General features: G+C 44.2%; 1 protein-coding gene across 1 annotated transcript; it reads right to left on the bottom strand.

Annotated features, from left to right (window-relative positions):
- Window positions 1-6,110: 6,110 nt before the first annotated feature.
- RPF2 (ribosome production factor 2 homolog) lies at window positions 6,111-19,594 on the bottom strand. Its single transcript, XM_075597627.1, has 10 exons — window positions 19,443-19,594; window positions 17,776-17,908; window positions 16,232-16,269; window positions 13,668-13,707; window positions 12,635-12,716; window positions 11,210-11,286; window positions 9,412-9,511; window positions 8,548-8,650; window positions 8,078-8,222; window positions 6,111-7,452 (listed from the first exon to the last, which is right to left on the bottom strand). The coding sequence occupies exons 1-10, from the start codon at window positions 19,463-19,465 to the stop codon at window positions 7,270-7,272; spliced, it is 924 nt and encodes a 307-aa protein (XP_075453742.1). The 5' UTR covers window positions 19,466-19,594; the 3' UTR covers window positions 6,111-7,269.
- Window positions 19,595-27,911: the final 8,317 nt, after the last annotated feature.

Here is a 27,911-nt window from a genome sequence, read left to right as displayed (position 1 = left end):
CAGGATTTAATTAGGGCAGAGACAAGCAATCCTGGGTAAAGAGGGTAGCAGGCAAGGTAACAGGGACAGGAACTAGCAAATAGGGACATGGAAACAGGACTGTTACATGGACAGGTACCAGGAACAGGGACATGGATTGGCGAGAAAACAACGTTGAAAACGCCAGGAAAGAGCAACTTCCTGGACTTTAAATAGACATTAACAGGAAGTGGGAGGGTCTTGAGTTGCAATTCCTCTGTGAGTTGTAGTTCTTTTTGGGTTTACGCCCGGTGAACCACTGCAACATTGCAGCCAGAATAATCTCCATGATGGCAGGTTTTCCGAACACTGCATATCCTGGCTAAATGCTGACGCACAGCTCTTGCATATATCTTCACGGATAAAGAAGTCACGAATTGGGAGAACCCTCCACAAGTCGATGCAGCAATCAACCGGTGGATGACGCGGTTTAATTCAGTGATAGTATGGATCGAAGGATGGAGATTGTCCTATGAAAGTCCTATGTAGCAGCAGGTCTTGCATGCAAACCAGTGCATCACTCTCCAGAGCACTGCAAATATGGTTAGTCAACATGGAGGACGTCAAGCCTCAATTCTGAATACACTGTCAAAAATCTAATTAGCGTAGTACGTCTGTCTGCAAGGAGCATGATGCTGTCAGTAGCAGCAAGAACACTGTGGCGGAGGCATTGTGTAGCAGATTATACCTCCACGAACAATCTCTGTTCCCTGCCCTTTGAGAATTTTTGTTCAGCAGAAATCTGGATGCAATAATAGCTAGTGTCAAAAAAAAAAAGTGCGTTACTGCCCAGTAAAGGAGGAATAGGATATTATTTAATCCCCAACAAAATGCCTTACAAAGGAGGCTAAGACCTACCGGCCAGGAATACCCTTCGCTTGAGAACCAGCATGGCGAGGTGGACAAGGTAGCCTTTTGTCATGGCTCCCAAGCAAGAGGATCATTTGGGAAAGGCAATTTTTCACGCTTATGCAAACCCTACAGTGTGTGGTTGGAGGGAGACTGGCCCAGTGTGCGACTTTATGTGCTCAATCTAATATATAGAATGCCACTTTAGGCAATCAAGTTTGTGCAAATTAAACGACTTTTGGAAATCACGAAGTCCATGTTCCTCCCTAGAAGACAAAGCCTTAGACGGTATTCTAAAAGAAACATTACTGAACAGAGTGATAAAGGAATTTCCATGTATACAGAGAAGAACATGAATCTATTCCAGGATCTTTATAGTCAAGAGAGCATCTACAGAATTCAGAGAGTACGGGAGCTCTGAATAGTAAATGCTGTTTTTCACATCAGCAACTTCAAAATGGTTTCCCGGAACACGGTAATTCAAGAAGTCAAGGCCGGGGATTGGTTCATCTCCATTGACCTAAGAGACGCATACCTGCACATACCAATTGCACAAAAACCAGCAGAAAAACCTAATATTCGGGGTAAAGGAAACATTATCAATATACCGCTCTTCCATTCGGGTTAGCGACTTCTCCCAAGACCTTCACCAAGGCTTATATACCACCACCTGTAGAATAGTTTCCTGTACTACTGCACTGAGGGAGGAACTATCCCAATCAGTGCCTGCTGCCAATAGTGGAGTACAGGTAAAAAAAATTATGGCAAGCTGAAAAATGTTCCCTTATCTTGTAGTCCACTTTATCATCATTTATTTATAATGCGCCAACAAGTCCACAGCATAGTAGAGTGAAATAGAACAAGCATAATAAACAGATCTTTATACATAAGACAATTAAACATTGAATACATTTTAGTGGATCACATAAAATTGTAGCCATAAAGTTCCCCTTCTCTGTCACCCAAAGCAAATAAACATTGCAAATGTGAGAGGTGTTAATAGAATAAATGAATGTAGCAGCCATGGCTTAAGGAATCTTTAAAAAATATATATAAAACACATACAGTAAAAGAATAAGCTATAATGCATCTTCAGTATTGGTGGAGCCAGCTGGTGCAATTTCCATAAATTGGAGTTTAATGGAAAAATCACACTTCATTTAACAAACCCTGGCAATGCTTCAAAGGCTCAATCATAGTCCTGTACCATATGTTTGAAGACATCTCATGTTGGTCAGGTGAAAAAGAAGGCTCTCTGCGTCTTTTAGTAACAAAGGAGGGAGAGGAAGTAGGTGGTATTGATACCTGTAGTTGAAATGTTGCAAGCTCCTTGTAGGACACTGACACCTACTGGGTGTTTTTGTTATAGTCATTTCCAAAACTTGGCCAAGGATTTTTCATCGCTAATGAGAGGTAAAATTAAGGGGCATTTAAGAGGTACTCAATGCTGGTTCTCATTGTATTGAAATTATGAAGTACTTATCCGACTTTAATCACAGACAGGGCCGGACAGAGAGATTACTGGGCGCCAGGCTGACTAAAAATGTGGCGCTCCTTCTATTCACTGCCGCAGGTCGTCGTCGTCTTCTTGAAGTTTCCTCGCTTCTCGGATGATTGTAAGTGCACCTCGCGTAGCATGTTTAGCCACCGCCATTTTTAAGCGTGCGCACACAGGACACTGTTTGTCCGCCAGCAGCCAGGACACATTTTTAAACTTTCCGCACACTGCAGCAAGTTTTAAAACTTGTCCACAGCAACTGGCAGCCAAGCCAAGCGCCCCGCTAGGCGGTGCTAACACCATTTGTAAGCGCGCGCCCAGCAGGACGCTCAGCTTGGCCGCCAGCACACTGATCTGCAGCATGTCACGTTGGCGCAGATGCCATTTGTGAGCGTGGGAAATGTAAAAATGTGTCCTGGGTGCTGGCAATCAGTGTCCTGCTGGGCGCACACTCTCAAATGTCGGCAGGGCGCACCGAGCAGGTGCCCGGCCAGCCCCCCCATTAATCCAGCACTGATCAGAGTTGGTTGTAGTCTCAATGTTTTTGAATTGGGAACACCTAGTTTAATCTCTGTACTAGCTCTATGTGACATAGTGAATTACACAATATCGACATTTTGACTGAATTACCGAACCATTACCACACATGTTCTTCCTGACTGCTTACCGAGTCAGTGCAAGTAAATAAAAACCACCACTGATTCACTATCCCATGAAAGGAAAAAGTGACGCAGCTATTTGTTTACCATAAGAACCCAATGAATGCCAGAGTAAAATGATTTGGCACTTTGTTGTTGCCGTCATCCTAATCTTTCAAAATGAAAGGGTTTTTTTTTTTTTACCAGTACTGCACTTTTCTTTGGCACAATTTAACCATGCCAATGCGCTTTATTTATTAAAGTGCGATAGTGCCAAAAAGGCAATAATACCACACAGAAAGTCCATTAACTTGAATAGGTGTTTGTGTAGTAGTGAGCGGTCAACACTATTGAAGCCTCAAATGTGTTTGGGTATTTGGGGGGGTTATTTGCTGCATTAAATGGAAACGTCCACTTTACTCCAACATTGAGCTTTATTTCAGTATGCGCTAAAAAAAACCCCATATGGCGGCTTAGATAAAAAGTCATGTCATTTTTTTACTGTGATTCTTTTAGTTGCATAGTTGGCAAGGTGTGATAACGTGTTCATTGTATATGAGGCTTTAAGATCGCTATGGTCTCTTCCCGAGATGTGAAAACATAGCATCATTTTCATCTCTACTATAAAACAGACTCTCTCGGATACTTGGCCCTTTCTCATTTAGGATAGCCCTTTATCCCAAGCAATGTTTGAATTCCCCAACTATATTCATCCCTGTCGCCTCTCTTGGGGGTTAAATTCCACAATAACGAACTGTGAAGGAGGAGTAGTATCCCCACCAATGAGAGCACTCAGGTCCCAGAACAATTACTTCACGGTAAATGGTAGCAATTAAACAGCAACACTTTATTAGAGAAACTCAACAAGTAAAAAAATAGGGTATGCGCAAGACGAGACAAGTGGTCAAAAGGGTTATATACCCAAATGTGTAAAGCATGATATTATTAAAAATATATACGGCTATCCTGCTCAGCAATAGTGGTCCTTATCTGCTAGCAATGTGTGCAGAGGTGTTGCGTTTAGTGTGGTTGCTCTAATAAAAAGAAACTCTTACGCAGATACTATGTTGCCAATGTAAGTGGTGCATAGATACAAGATCTAGTGTGCACCAGTGAGCGGCTGTATTCCTTTCATGGTCTGAGGGCGATCCAAGGCATGGGAGCGTGCGGCGGTTTCAGAGGCCTTGCGCTCTTCCCCCAGGCTTTTAAATTAAATGCCAAGGGATCACATGAGGCCTCTGCAACTTACCTTGTCTTCGACGACACAGCGTCAAATAATGCTGTGAGGTCACATGACCCCGCCGCATCATTTGATACTGAAGACAAGGTAAGGATGGGGGCGAGTGCACCCCTGATCTAAGGAGTCGTAATCTACCCAGTATATCAACTTCAGTAGGTAAACCTATGACAGTTAACCCCTTTGGGTCTGGTTCTGTCCAGAAACCTAGATATCGGTACTTGTGTTTAATATATTCATGGGGCTAGAGGGCGCCTTTGCACAATGACACCTAGTGCAGTAGGACAGTTCTATGCTGCATCCACGGCAGGAAGTCTTTGCCTGGCAAGAGGAAAAGTGCCCGTAGCTTGCAAGAATTACATGAAGCACTGAATACCGCTGTCGGTCGAAGCCGGTACCGGGCGGGCTCCGTTGGTGTGTAAAAAAAAGTAATTTAAAGCTCCCTGGCTAGAAGTAAAGTGCCCGTATCTACAAAAAAAAAAAAAAAAAGGAAGTGGAGCCCAGAATACCGCTGTACCGGACGGGGGCCACGTTTGAGCGAGTACGCGCTGACCCAGGATCAGCAGGAGCTGCACCTGAGGAAGGGAGGTCTCCAAAAACCTCATTCATTTCAGGGGAACCACATTAATGTAATTTCAATTTCAGGGACCTCCTGCTTCCTGAGATACGTAACTCCATAGGTGATACCGGTGGCGCAGGTTTAAAGTTTCTGGTCACACAAAAAAGGATTGCTGCTTCAAAGAACGCTAAATTATTTTGAGTAAGCAGCAGCTTTTTTTGGCAAACTTTCAGGTTAAAGTTTCTAACCAACCGTGGGCCACAATTTGTTGCAAATGCGCTACACATCTCTAGAGAGAAGTTTTCATAAGATTTACTCATGCTAAGAAACCACATTACAGGCATACCCCGCATTAACGTACGCAATGGGTCTAGAGCATGTATGTAAAGCGGAAATGTACTTAAAGTGAAGCACTAACTTTTTACTACTTAATCGATGCATGTACTGTACTGCAATCGTCCTATACGTGCATAACTGATGTAAATAACGCATTTGTAACAGGCTCTATAGTCTCCCCACTTGCGCACAGCTTCGGTACAGGTAGGGAGCCGGTATTGCTGTTCAGGACGTGCTGACAGGCGCATGAGTGAGCTGCCTTGCGCATGCGTGAGCTGCCTTTTGCCTATGTACTTAAAGTGAGTGTCCTTAAACCGGGGTATGTCTGTATTAATAAGAATTACTTCCTATTCCCACCACATACTGAACGTGGAAGGGAACATTTGGTCGAGGCTGTTTTGGCCCCAACCAAATTACTGCCGGTGTTTGGCCGCAGACTGACTCTCCGCTGCAGCTGATGAGACTGGAATCCCCGCTGCCGGCCGCTTCCAAGGTAAGTTTTATTACTGTTTAGTGAAGCGGTTTTTAGGGTAAGGGCTTAGGTAGGGGGTTTAGGCACTTGCCTTAGCGGCAAAGTGGCTAGCGGCAGGTTACGGTGACTCTCTGCGAAATTACCGCGACTAAATGTCCTAGATTGTACTGCAGGTTCCTTCAGCTAGTAGCCAATTCGTGCAGGAAGTAGAAAATTAACTGCACTTAAGCATTGTTGTCTTGTGACATCTGCGGTGGGTCAATATTTTGCCTTAGAAAACTTGCGACAATTAAATTTCCACTTTAGCCCAAAACTCAATACTAAAAAAAAAATCCAGACAAAACATTAACACTGACTGACTGCTTTGTAGCCGAAACAAGGGCAGTTTTGGAAATGCAGTCGAGTTTCCCTCAACTTTGGAAGGTGTTGTAATAAACAACCTTAAATTACATAACTTTACATTTAAGTATTGTATACAAAAATTGCCAGTAACATGATGCATACCACTTGCAGCAAAAGATTTTAATTAAAATGTGATGTTGATTTATACATACATTTGAACATGTTTCCCCTATAAAAAAAACATTTGAGTAAGGAGCAAACTTTCTGTGTGACAGGACCTGCCCTGACGTGCACAGGCCAACAATAAAACCAAATGCTGCCCCTTTCAACAGGCACTGGTAAAAAAACTAAAACATGTAGGCAGACACCTCTCCATCATGAGTTGCAGTCACAATCATATGGAGAGATAAATACAACGCTCCTTCCTATACAATGTTTAAACGGTTCAGTTCACTGCACAAGGTGTTTATTTTTTTTCCGATGTCCTACTTGTACGAAAGTTGAAAAATTAACCAGACCTGGGCTTAAACTACAGCTACTAGTCTGTATTGGAAAGGAGGCTTTATTGCAACCCTAAGTTGCTATGTGATTGCTTACAATTGCATTTTCCAAACCTATGCTCTGCCACCCGTACCTTATTCTTCTTACAATATTGCACATACTTTGTATATGCACGCACAAGTGTGTGTTTGTAAATTGTTAACCTATTTGCAGCATGAACTTCCCCCATCCTGATGTTTCAGTACAGCACTATTTGAGGCTCTTTGTTCAATTCAGCTTCTCTTTGCTTAAAGCATGAGGCTGTGATTATACACAAACGCCTGTGGTGTCACCAGTAGCGACACCACGCGGCGCAAAAACAAGTGTTATATACATACCTGAAAACTGTCTATACCAAATCCGACTGTATTCCCGCTCGCTGCTGCTGCAAAGCGAGAGGCAGTTGTAGGGTTTTCAAAATTTGTTTTTGGGTTGAGACTGCTGCGTCACGTGACGCGGCCGTCCAATCAAAAAACAGATTTCAGCCTGTAGGAGCAGCAGCATGTGCACATCGCTCTGCGACGTCGCTATTGTGACGTCACAGATGCGCGCGCACGCGCCCTGCAATTCGGCTGTATAATCGCAGCCTTAGTGATGGGCCTAGAAACCCATAACCGCATTCATTCTGTTTGTTCTCTACAAGGTTTCTTTTTTATTCCATACATTTTTTTCAGTTGTCATTTTTGCACTAGGCACAGATGTTCAAAAAGATGGCAATCTTACAGCACGGTCTGCAGTATTTATGAGGACTGTTCATGCCAACAAAGTTACTGCACCCATCTAATTCTGCTTTGGCTTCTTTCGCCTTGTGTCTTCACCCGCTCCAGCCGTCTTCTCTGCTGGCCTCTTCTTCAGTGCTTTCACTTTCCGCGTCTGCAGCTTACCGAGGTCTTGCTTTTGCATATGGATACGGCCGAATTTTGTGCCAAAGGTATTATGGGAGATGTTCTTCTTCTTCTTTGCCTGTCGAGTGGGAAAAAACACTAGTGAGCAACTCGAGTGATCTAACAGAGAATTCTGCGCACATTTGATGATTATTGGGATAGGTCATCCGCACTGTAGATAAAAACAAACTCAGATATACAGTATACACCAAGATTCCATAGGAAGCAACTGGTTTCCATAGGCATATTATGGATAGGGCAGGCATATATTATAATAATCTTATAGTATGTAACAAAAATTGTATTACAGTAAAAAATAAAAATAAAAAAGGGGGTACAAAACCCAGGTGTCAACAGTTTGATGTGTTGGACAAATTTTTTTTTAACTTTCAGTTGTAACATTTCTCATGGATATTTAAACACTGGGTGTAAGCATGGTTTGCTCTTTTTCATACAATGCAATTAATGAAGTTAGGAAAACTACCTATGATGGATGTTTCTCATTTTCCCTCCTATTAGAGGAGATTTCTTGGACAAATTCAACTGAAACAGTGATAATCACTGCAAATGCACAGAAAGTTCTGCGAGGGACTAATTTCACAACCTCTCCAGATTACAGGCCCTTCATTATATGCAACAAATTGCCTGTGTCTGACGCAGGCGTACACTGTTCTGAACAAATCTGCAGGTTCTGTTTCAAGTACCTGGAGGGCTTTTGGACGTCTTAGAGCCAGTTTGTACAGGTCATCTGATGCCAGGTGAGTTCTTCTCACCACAAAATCAAACGAGGGTCCCATTTCTTCAAGCTCAATCCTTGGTGTCCTGCATCCAGATTTCTTCATTAGCACCCTAATGTTTGGAGAGAAAAAAAAAGAAAGATTTTAAAAACCCCATAAAGCATATCATGCAGATAATTACTTCCCAGGGAGTTTATGTGCACAGCCCTGAAGTGGAAATTCACTGCTTAGTTGCTAGTGTGACACTCATGCACATCATGTAACAAATAGAAGGCTGTTAATTCAAGACAGAGATTTACGGTCTAATTTCACACTACATACGGATTAGTTATATAAAAATTAAATGGCAGTGGTTTCAAAACCAAACTCAATATACTGCAATGTCAAGCACACACCGTCTGGGCTCTTAAGAAATTGATGGAGGGGTGAAGACTTACTTGTAGCTGCGCATAAAAACCTTCCCATCCACTGCTGTGAAATGCAAGACATGCTCCAAACCAGCCAGACGAATACCAGATACAGAAGGTCCTCTGAAGAAATCTAATGTAATACAGTGGAATATGAAATATTATGCCAGCAAAAGGTACTTCCTCTTAGTAGTACAAGTAATGCAATTTCTTCTTCCGGTAATTAGACAGGAGCCGGTCACTGCTGAACAGCGCATCCGATTAGATTTATCTGGCATCGGTTAAGCGGTGTTTGCACAGCAAAAACAAAACCGAACTGCTTTTGCAAGTGAAAAAATTGTGATAGACCCAAGGTGCTTTTACAACTCCTTGTAGAGCTTTAAGAAGCTTATTTACAGTTACACTGCCTGAAAGACATGCGGAGCGATGGCTAAAACGTGCACTTCCCCTGCTTATCTAGAGTTGAAAGATTTCTTCACTATGCTGTTTAATGAATTTATTTTCACCTCCAGTCTTAGCCTGGCACACTTCATTTTCCTTAGCCAGAGATTAACACCTACTACCGTATTTTGCAACATCACTAGTTTTCAAAGAATCTTATCCGAAAAGCTCAGGCTAGGACCATACCTCTGGTCTGCATGGAAAAAAAGCTCTGTGCTGCCTGGCAGGGTGGAGCAAGTGCGAGTGAAACAGAAGTAATTTCTATGTGAACTCAGCACTGCAGGCTTTGGACATTATAAAAAAAAAAAATGTAAATAAAAAATAAAATCGTATTTTTTTCAATGAAGGTTGGTAATGTGCTTTAAGGGGCATCACATGGAGCTCACTCTCAGGGTGGAGAACGCACTTTCAAGACTAATTTTCCAAACGGAGGTGTCTGAACTAATTACTTACCAATCAGTAGGCTCTTTAACCGCCTATAATCTTCACTTAATTCAAATGCATCTCCAGCAAATATCAGCAGAGGTTTGGTTCCTTCAGGGCACTTGCTGTTCTGCAATATATTCATGTACAAGGAACAACATGTTGGCTAGAAACGTTCCATGTGTTTAGTTCAAAATCTAAACAGTTTCCTCATCCCATCTATTCCTATAATTAGGTGCAATCCCCACCCTTCCCCCCCCCCCCCCCAAAAAAAACATTTGAAAAAAAAGCTGTTTTTCATGTGTCCACACGAAACAGAAAGGCCAAAAAACAAAACAAACACAACTTATTTGGCTTCCTTAGAAATATTCAAGCCCATATTTCCCAAGCAGTGCTCCTTCATAGTACACCGACTGGCACCAGAAGACACCTTACAGCAATGGACCGCAAGGGGTCTTCTGGTGCTGGCAGAGGTCTACTAGAATAGCAATGCTTACTAAACATGGGCCTCAATGGTAAAAAGTAACCATTTTACCCATTTGTTTTTTGGAAAATAAATAAAACTAATTTGTTTTGCTTTTCTCCACATTTCATTCAATTATATTAGCAACTATTATATATTTGTGCAGAAACAAAAAAAAAACAAAAAAAAAAAGAAGGAACTATCCCCCTGTGGTTTGGAGTACTGATGAGTTTTGTTGCTAAAAAGAATTAAGATTGGATGTTTTCTACAAAGCATTTGTTTATCATGGAAAACTTTAAGTTTACAAAAACGCTTTATATGCATCCGATTTTTTTTTGGAAATGCCACATCTAACGTATTTAAACATGTCACTGTCCGTATTTCACTTTGGTCCTACTAGAGACCACCCCTTTAACCTATTAAACAGGACACTGCATTTATTCATTCTAGTAATGATTTCCCTCTTAATACAGCCCAAGATTCCTTCTTGATCTGCTGTGATGTATGTCGGACCTTATTTTAAGTCATCTGGGCAGACAGTCAGTGAGCTTTAAGGAGAAGCCAATTAATTTGAGACAATTCCTCCCCCCCCCCCCAAGAAATTATAAATAGGTTTTATATAACATGTAGAACTTATCAATGTTCTACAGAAACCAGTGTCAGATTTCCCATTAGGCCTGGGCCCAAGGCAGCAAAATTTGTGGGCCTACCAGACCTAATGGGAAAGTACTTGCCTGCGTCGGCCGCCTCATTTCTGCTGTGCTCCTTTGGAATCTCAGTGTCAAGCGACGCTGCGGACGTCCAACATGAATTCACACGGTGTCTCGTTGTCAAATGACGTAGAGTTTCCATGGCAAAGCACCGCGCGACGACACGGTGACATCTGCGTCGTCATTTGACGCTGGGATTCCAAATGAGCAGGAGGGCGACAGGAAGGAGGCGGCCGACTGGGGCAAGTGGCTGAGAGCGGCACATTTTGAAATCTGCTGCTGACAGAAACGGTAGTGTGTGAAATGAACTAATTTAGGGGTTAATTCCACATATGCTGAAACAGCAGTTTGGGCCATATATCCCCATGGACTTCAATGTCGCTTCCGCGTATATAGAATATGGCCCTAAGGACTGAAAGGGCCTACAACACAGCGCAAAACCAACCCTTTCAATACTAAAAGGATCAACATGTCTGTTTAAAAAAAGCTTGTTTTTTGTTTGAAAATTCAAAGGAAAAAATGAAACTACGCAATGATGCAGCAATAAAAATAGTGGAAATATGGCATAGTATCGGGACACACGTCTGTTTTATATTGAAATACATGCTCAACCAAAGCACAAGTCCATGGGCCAGGAGAAGGAATTCCACTTTACCTTAATGTCGTTTAATGAAACGTACTTCTCCACACCCAGCTCGATCATGTCAAGGACGTGATAGTCAAACATACGGCCTAATAAAGCAAAGGAGAGAAATGAACGTACTTGCATTATAATCTGGTGCTTGGCATACAGCGTGAGCGGCACCAAGAGGTTTTTACACACACGCAATCATTTCCTACCTATTTTTTGGGGATGCAATTTGCCAAGTTCATAAAAGCCCTGGTGTTGGGCCTACCTCTAAAGAAAAAGCGGCGCCTTCTCCCTCCTACTTATTTACCGAGCCGCCAGGACATGTAGAATTAATGAAATCTGCAAACGTGAAATTCTACTGCAGGGAAGGAGTGACGTATTGGGAATGTCACCGACTGGAGATGACCCAGGTTCCTATCCCTGTACTCTGGTATTAGAAATTAGATTGTGTGCAGGAAACTTTCTATGCACATTAAAGACACCAACTTTCTAGAAGGCTCAGTCCTACTTAAAATAAAGTGTTGGTGATTAGGGCGTACTTTTTAAAGCAAAGTAAAGTTGTTGTTTTTTGCTTCTCTATAGACTTCTGCAAACCTGCACATTTGGTAGCCTCAATGTACAAGTACTATGTATTAAAAGGTGGACACTAGCGTTTTGGCATTTTCATGTTTTGGTTTTAGATTTTGTGCAAAAAAAAAACATCTTTTATTTATTTTTTCATTAAAATGTCAGTATATTCTAATGAATATTCAACTTCCTGGTTTACAAATCTTTAAAGTTTAGTATATATAAAAGACCAACCTGTCACTTAATACACCTGAGGGGGCGGAATCACGTAAAGGTTTTTTTTCTGCATCAATGACTTGAAAGAATACAGGCTAAAAGTTGCACCACAGAAACTCATGTGCGGTTGCGCTTGGTCAAGAAGAGGCTTTTGGTGTGTGACCAGTAATATCAATACACACACGTACACACACGCGCGCACACACACACTAAAGAGATTAAAGACTGCCCCTCTACAATATGATCTGGTCTGCGTCTCTGCTTCTATCCATTTCTTCCTGACATTTTCCTCTGCTTGCTCTGTGTCTCACTTGCCACCCTTTGGTTTTGTTTAATATTTTTCAAATGTCATTTGAGTGCAGCTTAGTCCCACTCCCATCTACACCCTTCCCCCCTCCCCAAAGCAATATGGTGGGAGGTGAAGGAGGGGAAAATGCTGCAAGTGTAAACCCAATGGGGAAGCGGAAATTAGGTTGTGTGCTTCTATTCGGATCGCCTACGTAATTACGGTCATATGGCCTGGAATTACTCGGAGTGTGATCCGGACACACCCCGTTTACTGGTTCGGATTCCAAGCCCATAGACGTACCAATTCTTACCATGTATACTTTTGTACACTGTCAGCCATGCAAAAAAAAAGTTATCTTATTGTTATTAATAACTTACCAAAAACCAGGTTGTTTGGACGCTTCTTGTTGTGGGAGCCAAATATAAACAACGAACAGTCTGACTTCTTTGAGAAAAACTCCTACAAACAAATAAGAAATTTAGACTTTTTTTTTTTTAATGGCAGAACGAAACCCTAACTACATTCATTAAATTCAAATTATGCATTCTTATAAATCACTACAATTTATATGACATTTGATAGCCTGTTGGCTCTGGATACCGTTAAGTGTGTGGTAAACAAACACTGTACTGATGGGAGTGGAGGCTGAAGTTTGCAAACAAACAGTGCTCGGAAAAAAACATTGATACAGGCATACCCCGCATTAACGTACGCAATGGGACCGGAGCATGTATGTAAAGCGAAAATGTACTTAAAGTGAAGCACTCCCTTTTTTCCCACTTATTGATGCATGTACTGTACTGCAATTGTCATATACGTGCATAACTGATGTAAATAACGCATGTGTAACAGGCTCTATAGTCTCCCCGCTTGCACAGCTTCGGTGCAGGTAAGGAGTTCAACTTTGCTGTTCAGGACGTGCTGACAGGCGCATGCGTGAGCTGCCGTTTGACTATTGGACGATATGTACTTACTCGCGAGTGTACTTAAAGTGAGTGTCCTTAAAGCGGGGTATGCCTGTATTCAACCAAGAATACATATAAATAAACACAGTATAACATTACTGGCCTACACGTATGATCATACAGAACCCAACTCCTCCTACTCTTCCCCCACCAAATAATCATACCGACTGCACTCAATATGATTAAACCCATAGCACTGTCTGTGAGGATTACTTTTTGTGTATGTTTGACAAGCCTCTGGGTGCATGCCTGTTCCTGAGAGGGGACTGCACATTTGAAATGGCACAAATTCACACCATTTGTACAGACCTCGTGGCCATCACTCTGCAGTGCTTTTCAAAGTTGCGCCCCACAACGCGTTGCAGTGGCGGACGCAAGCTATTGTGGGGTGTGACTTCAGAAAGAAAAAGGATCAACTATTAAAGATGGATTTCTTCAGGCTTACCAATGACGTCTGATCATCAAATGGTCTGGTCATGTTTTTTCTAGAGAAATAAATACATAATTTATTAGGAAGCTATACAACAACGCTCGCGCTGTGCGTGGGTGCTCATGCTCGTGCCCGCACGCTCTCCCAAGCTTTGCGCTTGAGGAGACACTGGAGAGATAATTTCAGGCTCAGAGCAGGGTCACATGGCCCGGCTCTGACCAATGGGAAGAGAGAGGGCGTGTTCTAAAACGGACTGCTGTGGTGTGTGTGGGGGGGGGGGGGGGCAAACAAAGTGGCTTGGGGGGGGGCAAACAAAGTGGCGTGGGGGGGGGGGCAAACAAAGTGGCGTGGGGGGGGGCAAACAAAGTGGCGTGGGGGGAGGGCAAACAAAGTGGCGTGGGGGGAGGGCAAACAAAGTGGCGTGGGGGGAGGCAAACAAAGTGGCGTGGGGGGAGGCAAACAAAGTGGCGTGGGGGGGGGCAAACAAAGTGGTGTGGGGGGCAAACAAAGTGAGGGGGGCAAACAAAGTGAGGGGGGCAGAAAGGAGAGCGAGGGGAGGAGCGAGAGAGCAATGGGGGGGAGGGAGAGAGCAATGGGGGGGAGGGAGAGAGCAATGGGGGGGAGGGAGAGAGCAATGGGGGGGGAGGGAGAGAGCAATGGGGGGGGGGGAGAGAGCAATGGGGGGGGGGGGAGAGAGCAATGGGGGGGGGGGGAGAGAGCAATGGGGGGGGAGAGAGCAATGGGGGGGGAGAGAGAGAGCAATGGGGGGGAGAGAGAGAGCAATGGGGGGGAGAGAGAGAGCAATGGGGGGGGAGAGAGAGAGCAATGGGGGGGAGAGAGAGAGCAATGGGGGGGAGAGAGAGAGCAATGGGGGGGAGAGAGAGCGCAATGGGGGGGAGAGAGAGAGCAATGGGGGGAGAGAGAGAGCAATGGGGGGAGAGAGAGAGCAATGGGGGGAGAGAGAGAGCAATGGGGGGAGAGAGAGAGCAATGGGGGGAGAGAGAGAGCAATGGGGGGAGAGAGAGCAATGGGGGGAGAGAGAAGGGTAGGGGGTAGAGAGAAAATGGACAGACACACAGACACACACCCTATTCAGCCAATGACACGCCCCCTCCCCTAATAGCCATGCCCCCCCCCCCCCCACTCCTGCTGTAAAAATGTTTCAGGGCAGCGATCGCTCATGCTTGGTGAGCTGGTGACATCACCGCTCTCCAAGCATGAGCGAGCTCAGCGGCAGCGGGCCGCAGCCTAAGGCTGCGGTCCCAGTCACTGCCACAGCGCACGGCTCGGCGTGCGCTGTGTGTGTAAGCACCGCCCCTCAATGGGGAAGGGCCCAATACGCACCTTCACACTGAAGGTGCAGCCGCGCCATACTGCAAGATTTTTTTTTTAAATTGAGTTTAAACCTTGCGACGGTGGCGTGGCCACGCCCCCACCGGCGGTTCACCCAATGAGGGCGAACCTGACGCGTGACGTGATGGCCACGCCCCGCAAATCCCCGACCACGCCCCCTCCCATCGCAAGCTCCCTCTTCTCCTGGAGACCGCAGATCGCGGTTAGCGCTGTGCACGCAAAGCCCCCCCCCCCGCCGCACGTGTCACAGACATGACTGGGACAGCAGCCTAAGGCTCTGTACACATTTGCTTGAGCTGATTTTTAAAGAACTGTAAGGCTCATGTCAATACATATACACACACCATCATCTACCACTAATTGTGGTATGAGCAATTTATTTATTAGACTAATATATAAGCCAAAATAATGCTTATGTAAACAGGCTGGATAACAGATGAAAGAGCAGAAGACAGACAAAGAAATGACAGAAGAAAGCCCTGGTTTGCTGCATTATACTCACGCACTTATTTACTAGATGTTTCTAAGCAATACCAATGGCAGCCTATGTATTGGATCGCATTTTCGCCTCCATGAAGGAGTTTTGTCCCATCAAAAGGTATTAGATGCCAGCAAAGACGTTTCACTTCAAATCCAAAATACAAGATGATTGGGACAACAATATCACCTTCTATATAGGAAAGGGACCTGGAGGGTCATTATTTTAGCCAATTAAAAGGTAGGCAAGCAATGTAACAAAGCAGCAGAAAAAGAAAGCAGCTTGGAAGAAAGAAGTGGGGGGAAAATGTTTCAGATATATAAAAGGGTTTCAGCATGCTACGGCATGGAAGCATATTTCAGCGAAAGAAGTGCTAGGACAAGGTCATGTTCCGAAGCTGAAGGGCGGTGGGCTCGGGAAATGTGAGGAAGTATTTCTTCAACAGAAAGGCTCGTGGCATTGTGGATTAGCGCCCCCAGAGGAGGTGGTAGAGACTAATAAAGTTGGGGAATTCAAACATTGCTTGGGATAAAGGGCTTCCCTAAAGGACAAGGATCAGTGTGTAATGTTTTCCAATAGAGATGAAAATGATCAGACTAGGTGGGCTAAGTGGTTCTTATCTGCTGTCAAATTCTATTTTTTCACACCTGAGGAAGACACACAAGTGATCTTCAAACCTCATATACAATAAACATGTTATCACACCTCGCACTATACAAAGAATCACGGTAAAGAAATGACTACTTACTTTTTATATAAGACGCCATACGGCTTTTTCAAAGCATACTGAAATAAAAGTTCAAAACATCTAGTTACTGTGAATTCCAAAATATAACAAAAATATAATACAGTACATATATAATCTGTATTCAAAAACTAAAGGCAAGAATTTAAGCATATCAAAGCATGCTTAACAAACCTTAACACAGAGGTGCGCGCTGCGCTTACGGAGGCCCAGGGCTCTTCCCCAAAGCATTTAAAAAGTAAATGCCGGGGGATGGCGCAAGGCTTCTAAATTCCCTTACCTTGCCTCCAATGGGTTCGGGAGATGCGGCGCCATGACCATGTTAAAAGATGCCACAACATCACGACCCAGCAGTGTCCTTTGACACCGGAGACAAGGTAAGAGGGAGGGGGGGGTGGTTGAGCATGCAAAGGGGGTACAGGGGAAAGTTTGCGCACCCCTGCCTTGACATACATACGGAATATGATCTAGAATTAAGAATTAGTTAATTAGAATTAACTTAGGCTAAGGCCCCGCTGCATGGGTCCGCACGGCCGCCTTGCTTGCCGGCGGCGCGTGCAAGTCATTGCACCGCGATCTGCAGAAAACTTTTTTCGGCGCGGGGGGAAAAGTGGCCAAAAACAGGTCGGGGGGGGGGGGGGGGGGTGGGGTTTTGGCCATTGAGCTCGGGGAGAGGGGTGGAGGAGGTTGTGGGTGAAGGAGCAGAAGTTGTGGGTCCGCAGGATGGAGTGGTGTGGGTCTGGGAGGAGAGGGATAGATCGGGCCATCTACTTTGCTCTTGCACACTTCCCTCCCACTTTACACTACCACACTTCCCTCCCAAGCCGCCTCCCTCCGGTAGCTCCCCTCCTTCCCTCCTCATTGGCGCACTCGCGTACCACGTGCCGCGCCAACGCTTCTGATCACCAGAGCCTTGTAGCTCCGGCCGGCTGACGCGTCACAGCACGTAGTGAGACACGTCGGAAAGAGGCAGCGGGGACAACCATACTGCAGGTAAGGGGCTGGTGGCCCAGGCGCGCCGCCGACCGCAGCGCATCCTGAGCCTAAGAGGGATGATTGCAAGATCACACAAAAATATGCAACAAATTTAATACTCCAGGGTGTGTGTGTGTGTGTGTGTGTGTGTGTGTGTGTGTGTAGGTTGAGAACAATGATTAAGGCCGAAACCCCGGTGTCTGCGCTGCATGCGCGGCTACCAGCGCGAGCAGCTGAGATCCTCGGTCTGCGGTGAGCTGCAGGGGGAAAGACGGGGGTGAGCGTGACGGTGGCGCAGCCATGACGTCACCTGGCAGGTTCGCCCTCATTGGCTGAACCGCCGGGGAGCGTGGAAGTTGTGAACACAGATTTCCTGTCAGAGAAATCTGGTCACGCAGAGGGCCTGGCCCCATTGATGGGTGGGCTCTAGTCCCTGCAGCGCCCGGGACATAGCCTAAGGATCCACATTTTGCAGTGGACAATACACTGGAAAATTAGCAACATTACATTTTATTTGTCAGGTAAAACAACAGCTCAGAGCGATTTGCCACCATATATATATATATACGTACAATGTCTTTAAGCGATTGTGTCACTGTGTTGTTAGCATTCCCTCCTTTGATGAGCATAGCATTTTTTATATTTTCATTGAGCTTAGCCGCCCTGTTGTCCAGGAATCTCTTTGACCTTTTTGTTTTGGGTTTTCTGTGTGAAAAAAAAAAAAATGTAAAAAAGGTAAACCAAAAAGGATATAACAAAAAAAGATGTATTTTTTCAAACATACAAATTTGCTGAAATGTTAAAAATGGAGAGGGGGGGGGTGAGGGGGGAGAGAGAAACCACAACAGTCCTGATTTTTTTAAAATCTCAATTTAACTAAATTGTAATGGGCTTCTTATTCTGCTTGATGAGGAATAGCAACATAAAATGATTCTCAAGTATAACTTTATTATGCTGCAAGCAGTGACTTGTAAGCGCCTTATTTTGTTTTCGGTATCTTTTGAGAATGAAAAGTTAATTCTCTGACACTGGGGACACATCAGTGCCACCAAAACTAAAATAAATCTGAGGCCTTATAAATACATAATATAGCTGTATATCAATTAATATCATAGCTAGCTGAATCACCATCCATGTATGCACTATAAAAGCTTCTAGGAACAAATTTTCCAATAGTATATATATTTTTTTACACACCTGTGGTTATAGATTCATTGTTATGTTTACACGGTTTGGGGGGGAGGAGTGTGTGTGTGTGTGTGTGTGTGTGTAATTATATATATATATATATATATATATATATATATATATATATATATATATATATATATATATATATATATATATATATCACTCACTTAGGTAGGGCCCTTGAGGCTGGTTTGTGCTTGGTAAAGTACAAAGAGGGAACATCTCAAAAATAAAATGTATACCAGCACCAGAAATGCCAAAAATATAAGTGTGAATAAAGATTACGTTATTGTAAAATACTCCAAATACAGACCCAACGTTTCAGTCCCCAGGTATCAGGGCTGATGAAGGTCCCTATGGGCACTGTAACATTTGGTCTGCATGTAGAGCGTTACAATAAAGTGATATCTTTATTCACAATTACATTTTTGTCTTTTCTTGAGATATAGATATATATATATATATAGATATATATATATATATTAGTAACATTCTTTATATAGATGAGACATTATTACAATGTGTTTTTATTTACATAGATTTTTACAGATTTTAATTTATAAAATGTTTTACCAGGAAGTAATACATTGAGAGTTACCTCTCGTTTTCAAGTATGTCAAGTATGTCCTGGGCATAGAGTTAATACAAATAATACATGGTTACAAATACAGTTACAATAAGTGAATAGGGTACATTATCCTGTCCCACTCCACTCCCCCACGTATGGCTCATTGCCAACACGTACACAGTAAATTCACCTGTTGCCTTAAAGCACAGAAAGTAGGTACAAGTGAGATATAAAATAGCAAGGAAACTTTTAATTAATATATTTACTCATTAGTACACCTTCCCTTTATAGAGTAATCCCCATCCCCGACTATACCTTCTATTTATTAAAAAAAAAAAATTGTGTAACAGCTCGGGTTTGCAGTGAACTGAGAGCACTTATGCATAGAATACATATAATTCCGTCACTACAGTCTTATTTTAACCCGTTCGTTTACAGTCGGACCCCGCAGTCTCGGCCCCCAACTCTGGTGCCACTTACACCACACGGTCCAGCGCTGACATCCTGAACTATCCACGTGTGGGCCTACAATGCGCGAAGAGCTATTCCTTTTCCGGCCAGGAAAATGACGGCACATCCCGGCGCACAAACTGCGCGTCATCACAGCGAAAGAGGGAGGGGGGGGTCCCAGAGATCCAGAGCGGCCATCTTGTGTTGCGGCGGTGACGTCACTGCCCCATAGCTGAATCACTGGTGATGGCTGAGGGCCAGATATTACATCTGCGAGTGTCACGGGGGAGTCAGTCCTGGGTGTCAGATGTAGGGACATTTTTCGGTTTTAGAAGCTGGTAGAGACAGATTTGGCCACTGGGACAGTTACAGAACACTACTGAACCGGGTGAAAGATAATGCATGATACATTATACAACATAATAACTGAGCCATGTCAGAGCTTGTAATGTGCAGTCTAGGAGTGACACAGCCATTACTAATACAGGGCTGCTGCCCCAACATTTCAACAATCACTGGATGTCACCTTGTGTAACCTTATACACTTTAACCCTTTCATACTGAACTGGTCAATTCACACTTATGAGGGGGAATTCCTCTTATAATAATAGCCATTTTTACAGTCCCAGACAAAAATGTTTTACATTATTATTACATTTGTGTTCAATATAGGAAAGAACCAGAAATTGTCATACGGACATATTTGACAAGGATGAAAAGGGAAAGTAAAATGTGTAAAATAAGAATTCAAGGTATTCCTTCTGGTTAAATTCACTTTTCGCTACTTAACATCTTAACCCCATCCCCTGTCCCATAACTTTATCAATTTTGTGTGCCATCTCTTGAACCCACAACAGTGTTAAGAAAATTGAGTTTTATATAGAGCAGAGGTCCACAAAATACTTTTTCTGGTGGGTCTCTAACTTTAGTTAGTTCTTCTGCAGCCTGTGCAATTCCTAGTGTCACTAAAGGCTGATATTTATAGGTCTACTAGCTGATATACCCGGCGTTGCCCGGGCGTGGAAGGGCGGGGCAAAGGGCAGGGAGGGGGGGGGGCAAAGGGCAGGGAGGGGGGGGGCAAAGGGCAGGGAGGGGGGGGGGCAAAGGGCAGGGAGGGGGGGGGCAAAGGGCAGGGAGGGGGGGGGGCAAAGGGCAGGGATGGGGGGGGCAAAGGGCAGGGAGGGGGGGCAAAGGGCAGGGAGGGGGGGGCAAAGGGCAGGGAGGGGGGGGCAAAGGGCAGGGAGGGGGTGGCAAAGGGCAGGGAGGGGGTGGCAAAGGGCAGGGAGGGGGGTGGCAAAGGGCAGGGAGGGGGGGGGCAAAGGGTAGGGAGGGGGGGGGCAAAGGGTAGGGAGGGGGGGGGCAAAGGGCAAGGAGGGGGGGCAAAGGGCAGGGAGGGGGGGCAAAGGGCAGGGAGGGGGGGCAAAGGGCAGGGAGGGGGGGGCAAAGGGCAGGGAGGGGGGGGGCAAAGGGCAGGGAGGGGGGGGGGCAAAGGGCAGGGAGGGGGGGGCAAAGGGCAGGGAGGGGGGGCAAAGGGCAGGGAGGGGGGGGCAAAGGGCAGGGAGGGGTGGGCAAAGGGGAGGGGGGGGGCAAAGGGCAGGGAGGGGGAGGCAAAGGGCAGGGGGAGGGGGGGCAAAGGGCAGGGGGAGGGAGGGCAGGGGGGGCAAAGGGCAGGGTGAGTGTTGGACGCATTAAATAACCCATTCCCCTGCGTTTACTCACCTTGCACACGGCCGCGCTCCTGTTCCTACGGGTACGCCGTCCTCCTCCACCTCGGGCTCCTCAGCGGAGAGGCTGAGACGCTCCGGTGAGGAGGTGCTGTGCCTTTCGCGGGGAGAGGTGGAGACAGCCGGAGGAGCGCCCTCGGGGACGGACGCACAGTGCGTGCTCTGTGTGTGTGGGTGGGTGGGGGGGGGGGGGTGAGCGAGAGCGCCGGGTGAGGGAGTGGCCTATGTGTGGTGAGAGCCGTGGGGAGGTGAGAGTCCTCCGCTGTGTCCCAGGCGCTCGCTCCGCTCCCCCGCTGACTGTAGCGGCGCCAGGGGGGGGGGGGTGAAAGCGCGGGACACGGGGAGAGGAGGAGGTGCGCGTGGGTCACGATGAGTGAGGAAGAGGCGGAGCCTCCGGGACCGGCGGGTAAGAGACTGGGAGATGTGCTGCTAACACTGTGAGCCCCACCCCCCGGGTTATACATTGTATGTAACACCCCTGTCACGGGAGACCAGGCCCAATACACATTTATATTTAAGGGATCAGTCACAAGGCAAAACAGGCAGTAAAATAAATTGCGGTTTATTCGGATAAGACCTCGGAAACACACAGAAATACCAGAAACAGAGAATATACACACTTACGGGGGTCTGGGGAAGAGATCTACCCTTTTCTAGTTGCAAGGCGCCTGTTCAGCAAAGGCTTACCTTGATAGGACCTTGGGCTCCTGGACCGAAATCCAGCCTGCTGGCTAGGCCTCCCCATGCTTCCAGGTGTGAATAGCTCTTTCACAGAAGCACATGGAGAGAGGCCCGCCAGCGGCTGCTTGTCTTCAGATCTCCAACAGGAAAAAGAGAGAGAGAGCTGCTTTTACAGCACGCTCTTATATAGGCTGAAATCCTATCTAAATCATTGAGGAGAGTAATAGCCAATTAAAGCAGGGATTGAAATTACGCATTCACTGATAGGAGGGATAAATTCAAAATTTGCCAATAGAAACCTTGCTTATCAGTTCTGACATCCAGAGCCGTTTTATACCTGGCTCCGCTGTGTCTACTTAGAACAAAGACATCTTAATCAACATCCTGCTCACCAAATGGTTTCCCCCCTCTGCCATTCCTCTCCTCTTTGAACTATGGAATCTATGCAAACTAGCCAGCATATTACCCATATGCCTGTGCTTTCTGTATAGAACCTTATAGTAAACATTAAAACACAATATAAAGTACACTTCCTTACAGAATATAATCTGGGGAACCTTATACTTATAAGGGAAATAAATTGGGGAGATTTGGGCTTGGAAACCCTTTCTGAGCTGGGGCATTGAAATGCTAATTCACATGTAATTCACATGCTAATTCACACTGCCTTTTGTCACCAACCTGGGTTTAAATCACAAGACAAACATAATACATTGCAGTTTTAAAACACAGAGAACCAACATTTGGACACAAGAGCTGACACTCTCAGCCCATACCATATGGTTTCAGGGGCAGCCAGCCGGGTTCTCCCTTTATTAAGGAAGGCCGACACAGCCTATCGTCACAACCCCCCCCCCTACCGTGTGTGTGGGTCTGTGTGTGTGTGTGTCTGTGTCTGTGTGTCCTTTGGCCCGTCACTCCGCCTCAGGCCAATGAGAGGTGTGCGGGGGCGGGCGGGCCAAGGGACCAATGAGATTTCCCCTAGGGACACAGGACATCCAGACAGGCATACAGTGCTTTCACTAATATAGTATAAAGATACAGGTCTGGTATTTTATCAGTGTATTATTTTATATATATATATATATATATATATTATATATATCTTCTTCCGACGGTGTTACAATCCCTCCCGCCTATCCCTTCCCCTGTGTAGTATGCGATTATTTATAGATATATATATGACAAAAGAAACAAGCAAGAGTGAAGTAGCGCCTCTAATATATCCTGGACAAGGCTATTAAATTGAAGAACTAATTAACCCTACCTTGAAAGCGTTTAGTGGGGTGATGTGATGATAGCATATAGTACCTGCTAAAACCTATAATCTCAGAGTTGGTGTGATGTTAATTTAACACGATACTATTAATTAAAAATGAACAATATATTCAATAATAATAACATAAAATATTAAAAAAATGATTGAATAAAAAACCTTTATAAAAAACCTCTGAAAAAACAAAGTCCCGTTCAAAAAGCAATGACATCCAGGTATTGGCAGCCCGTTTCAAAGGGATCACTACTCCCTAAATATATCTGTGAAAAAAAGAGAAAAGAAAACAGGCGCACACCTAGTGCATTAACGTAATAACAAATGTAGGGCGTGGTCTGACTGAAGCCGTCACTTGCCCATGATCTTTGGTGCTGTTGGAGGAGAGACGCTGGTTCCTGGTCTCCCGTGCTACTGTTGCCGGCACTAAGACTCTGAAGCTGCTGGTTCTCGGAGGGACACCTTAAACGGAGCACCGAGTTGGAAGGACTTCACTTCCGGCCATCCGGTTACACGGAGGAGAGGCACGAGAGGACGCCATCATCTCTATTGGACAGCGTTGCTGGCACATGAGAGCCAATCTCATACCTGCTTATTTTTTTCAGTGCTCTTGTGAGTGGGCATTTGCTTGATTTTAAGTTCCATAAAACATTTGTTATTACGTTAATGCACTAGGTGTGCGCCCGTTTTCTTTTTTTCACAGATATATATATGCATTAACGTAATAACATATATAGAAAAGGACTGCGCTTGGGTATGGTGTGACAGCAATAGTATAATAATAAATGATCAGAAAATGTATAAATAAATAAAAAATAAAAAATATATATATATATAAGTTCTTCAGTATTTGGTGATACCTTTTTTATTGGACTAACAATTTATGACATAGGACAAGCTTTCGAGAGTTATCCTCTCTTCTTCAGGTCAAGCAATACTGATATATAAAGGAATCTGTGGCTAAAACTGTGTGGAGAGAGGAAAAAAAAAAACAACAGATATTTACTGTAGATAAGGTAGGGTGTTAAGTGTTTGAAGCCAGGGGACAGTGTCAAAGAAAGGTGGGGAGGGGGAGGGATACTGGGGGGGGGAGAGAAAGTGTGGATAAGAATAGAGGCAAGCAGGATGATTACAAGCAATTTTGATAGGGTGTGAGAAAACCCATGTCCGCATTAAGTCCTTTGGTTTTTGGTGTCAAAGAGTCTTATCATTCTGAGTTCAAATGTTTTCCGTTCTTGGGTGCTTTTAAACATTCCATTGAGGATTTTGATTTTTAGATCATTTATGGAATGATCTGGTTGTGAGAAGTGATGCCCCACAGGTGAGCAGTATCTTCCTTCTTCGTGATGGAGTATAGAGTGTCTGTGCATATTTATTCTTCCTTGTAGTTTTTGGCTGGTTTCCCCAATGTAGCAACCTTGGTCACATTTGTTGCACTGAATCATACACACTAAATTCCTGGATGTGCAGCTGTATGATCCTTTAACATTGAATGTTCTATGGTTGTGACTGTCTGTGGGAGCTTGGCAAATATGTTTGCAGAGTTTGCAGCGTTTGTTGCTGCACGGTTTTGTGCCATTATCCATGTCTTTAAAATCGTTGTGAAGTTTTCTGCTGACTAATTTCTGTTTGAGGTTTGGTGGTTGCCGGAATGCAAGAATGGGGGGTTTGGGAAAGATTTCTTTTAATGTCGCATCCTCTGTCAGCATGGGTTGCAGATCTTTGATTATTTTTCGTATACCCTCTAGGGTAGGGTTGTATGTGGTCACTAATGGTATGCGTGTGGTAGGTTCTTTCTGTCTGTATTGTAGCAGGTGTTCTCGTGGGGCTTTTATTGCAGATGTAATAGTTTTGGCAATGGTCTTTGGTTTGTATCCCTTCTGTCTGAACGATTCGGTCAGGGTTGTGAGATGCCTGTTTCTGTCTTCAGTGTCAGAGCATATGCGGTGGTATCTTATAGCCTGGCTGTGTATGATACCTTGTTTTGTATGAGTGGGATGGTGTGAGGAATCGGGGAGTACGTCCCTTGCGGCGCTCTCCCTCCTCGCCTATCTATAGTACTGCAGCGGCAGCTGCCGAAGATTCGCCCCCCGCTGATGTGCGCATCACCGTTCCTGTTACAGAGCGTGCGCGCACCCGCTCTTTCTATGCACGGTCACTGAGCATAGCTCCGCCCCCTTGGGACGCTCCGCACCTCCGCTGTGCGCGGTGCACGCGCATGACGGCGTGCAACGAGCCCCAGCTACGTGTCAAGCTTTGCTATGAGCCTTGTCTCCTGCAGCCTATCCTGGCATCTGCAGAGGCCCCGCCTCCGCTCCCTCCCCTACTGGTTCCTGTCTCCTATATAAGACTGCCTCTTCCTGGCATACCTTGCTGAACATAGACTTTGTGTAGCCTTGTGTGTGCCTGGCTTGTCCAGCCCTGTCTTGCTTTGTTTTCTACAGTTTCCTCTCGTGTACCGACCTGGCTTTGCATTTGGATTCTCTCTGGCTCTTTACCCCTGGCTTACGGATAACGACTATGTGTACCTCTCCTACCCTTGGAACCTGGCGAGTATTGGATTAACCCTTTTTCTTCATACCCAGACCCAGCAACGCTACAAACCACCAACTGGGCCCGCCTTCGCTACTGTGGGTGTGTGGCATTGTCCTTCCCACCTCAGTGCCGGGTCAGGTCTTGTCTGTAGGCTCGCACAAGCGTGACAGATGGAAGCTGGAGTTGTGGAGGTAACTGCATCTGTCAGTAGGTTTCTTGTATACAGATGTGTGTAGTTTGTATATGAGGGATAGGTTTCATCCACAGATATCATTCCAGGCTGTTTTAAAGTAAACTTTTCTTGCTTTATCCATTGTAACATCGGCCAAAGAAGAGATCAGTGTATCTCGAAACCTCGGAACTCGGAATTTTTTAGAATTCGGAATTTGGAATTTTAGAATTCGGAACTCGGAATTTTAGAATTCATAAATTTTAGAATTCCAGAACTCGGAATTTTTAGAATTCGGAACTCGGAATTTTTATAATTAGGAACTCGGAATTTGGAATTTTAGAATTCGGAACTCGGAATTTTAGAATTCATGAATTTTAGAATTCCGGAATTCGGAATTTTAGAATTCCGGAACTCGGAATTTTTAGAATTCGGAACTCGGAATTTGGAATTTTAGAATTCGGAACTCGGAATTTGGAATTTTAGAATTCGGAATTTTAGAATTCCAGAACTCGGAATTTTTAGAATTCAGAACTCCGAATTTGGAATTTTAGAATTCGGAACTCCGAATTTGGAATTTTAGAATTCGGAACTCGGAATTTTTAGAATTCGGAACTCGGAATTTGGAATTTTAGAATTCGGAACTCGGAATTTTAGAATTCGGAACTCGGAATTTTTAGCATTCGGAACTCGGAATTTGGAATTTTAGAATTCGGAACTCGGAATTTTAGAATTCGGAACTCGGAATTTTTAGAATTCGGAACTCGGAATTTTTAGAATTCGGAACTCGGAATTTTTAGAATTCGGAATTCGGAATTTGGAATTTTAGAATTCGGAACTCGGAATTTTAGAATTCGGAACTCGGAATTTTAGAATTCGGAACTCGGAATTCGAAATCGAGTTCCGAATTCTAAAAATTCCGAGTTCCGAATTCTAAAATTCCGATTTCCGAATTCTAAAATTCCAAATTCCGAGTTCCGAATTCTAAAAATTCCGAGTTCCGAATTCTAAAAATTCCGAGTTCCGAATTCTAAAATTCCGAGTTCCGAATTCTAAAATTCCGAGTTCCGAATTCTAAAATTCCGAGTTCCGAATTCTAAAAATTCCAAATTCCGAGTTCCGAATTCTAAAATTCCGAGTTCCGAATTCTAAAAATTCCAAATTCCGAGTTCTGAATTCTAAAATTCCGATTTCCGAATTCTAAAATTCCAAATTCCGAGTTCCGAATTTTAAAAATTCCGAGTTCCGAATTCTAAAATTCCGATTTCCGAATTCTGAAATTCCAAATTCCGAGTTCCGAATTCTAAAAATTCCAAATTCCGAGTTCCGAATTCTAAAAATTCCAAATTCCGAATTCTAAAAATTCCGAGTTCCGAATTCTAAAATTCCGAGTTCCAAATTCTAAAAATTCCGAGTTCCGAATTCTAAAAATTCCGAGTTCCGGAATTCTAAAATTCCGAGTTCCGGAATTCTAAAATTCATGAATTCTAAAATTCCGAGTTCCAAATTCTAAGATTCCGAGTTCCGAATTCTAAAAATTCCGAGTTCCGAATTCTAAAAATTCCAAATTCTGAGTTCCGAATTCTAAAATTCCGATTTCCGAATTTTAAAATTCCAAATTCCGAGTTCCGAATTTTAAAAATTCCGAGTTCCGAATTCTAAAATTCCGATTTCCGAATTCTAAAATTCCAAATTCCGAGTTCCGAATTCTAAAAATTCCAAATTCCGAGTTCCGAATTCTAAAAATTCCAAATTCCGAATTCTAAAAATTCCGAGTTCCGAATTCTAAAATTCCGAGTTCCAAATTCTAAAAATTCCGAGTTCCGAATTCTAAAAATTCCGAGTTCCGGAATTCTAAAATTCCGAGTTCCGGAATTCTAAAATTCATGAATTCTAAAATTCCGAGTTCCGAATTCTAAAATTCCGAGTTCCGAATTCTAAAAATTCCGAGTTCCAAATTCTAAAATTCCGAGTTCTGAATTCTAAAAATTCCAAGTTCCGAATTCTAAAATTCCGAGTTCCAAATTCTAAAAATTCCGAGTTCCGAATTCTAAAAATTCCGAGTTCCGGAATTCTAAAATTCCGAGTTCCGGAATTCTAAAATTCATGAATTCTAAAAT

The sequence above is a fragment of the Ascaphus truei genome, chromosome 4, assembly GCF_040206685.1.
Source record: "Ascaphus truei isolate aAscTru1 chromosome 4, aAscTru1.hap1, whole genome shotgun sequence".
Lineage (NCBI taxonomy): Eukaryota > Metazoa > Chordata > Amphibia > Anura > Ascaphidae > Ascaphus > Ascaphus truei.
This window is presented reverse-complemented; position numbering and strand designations above follow the sequence as displayed.

Bases quoted from the DNA above. Each gene is read 5' to 3' on its own strand.
- RPF2 (XM_075597627.1), bottom strand. From the start codon at position 19,465: ATGTCAGCGCTGGACCGTGTGGT. The intron at 16,270-17,775 runs GTACGTATATAT...CTTTTATTTCAG, and splicing joins CACAATCGCTTAAAGACATT to TATGCTTTGAAAAAGCCGTA. The intron at 12,717-13,667 runs GTAAGCCTGAAG...ATTTGTTTGTAG, and splicing joins TTGATGATCAGACGTCATTG to GAGTTTTTCTCAAAGAAGTC.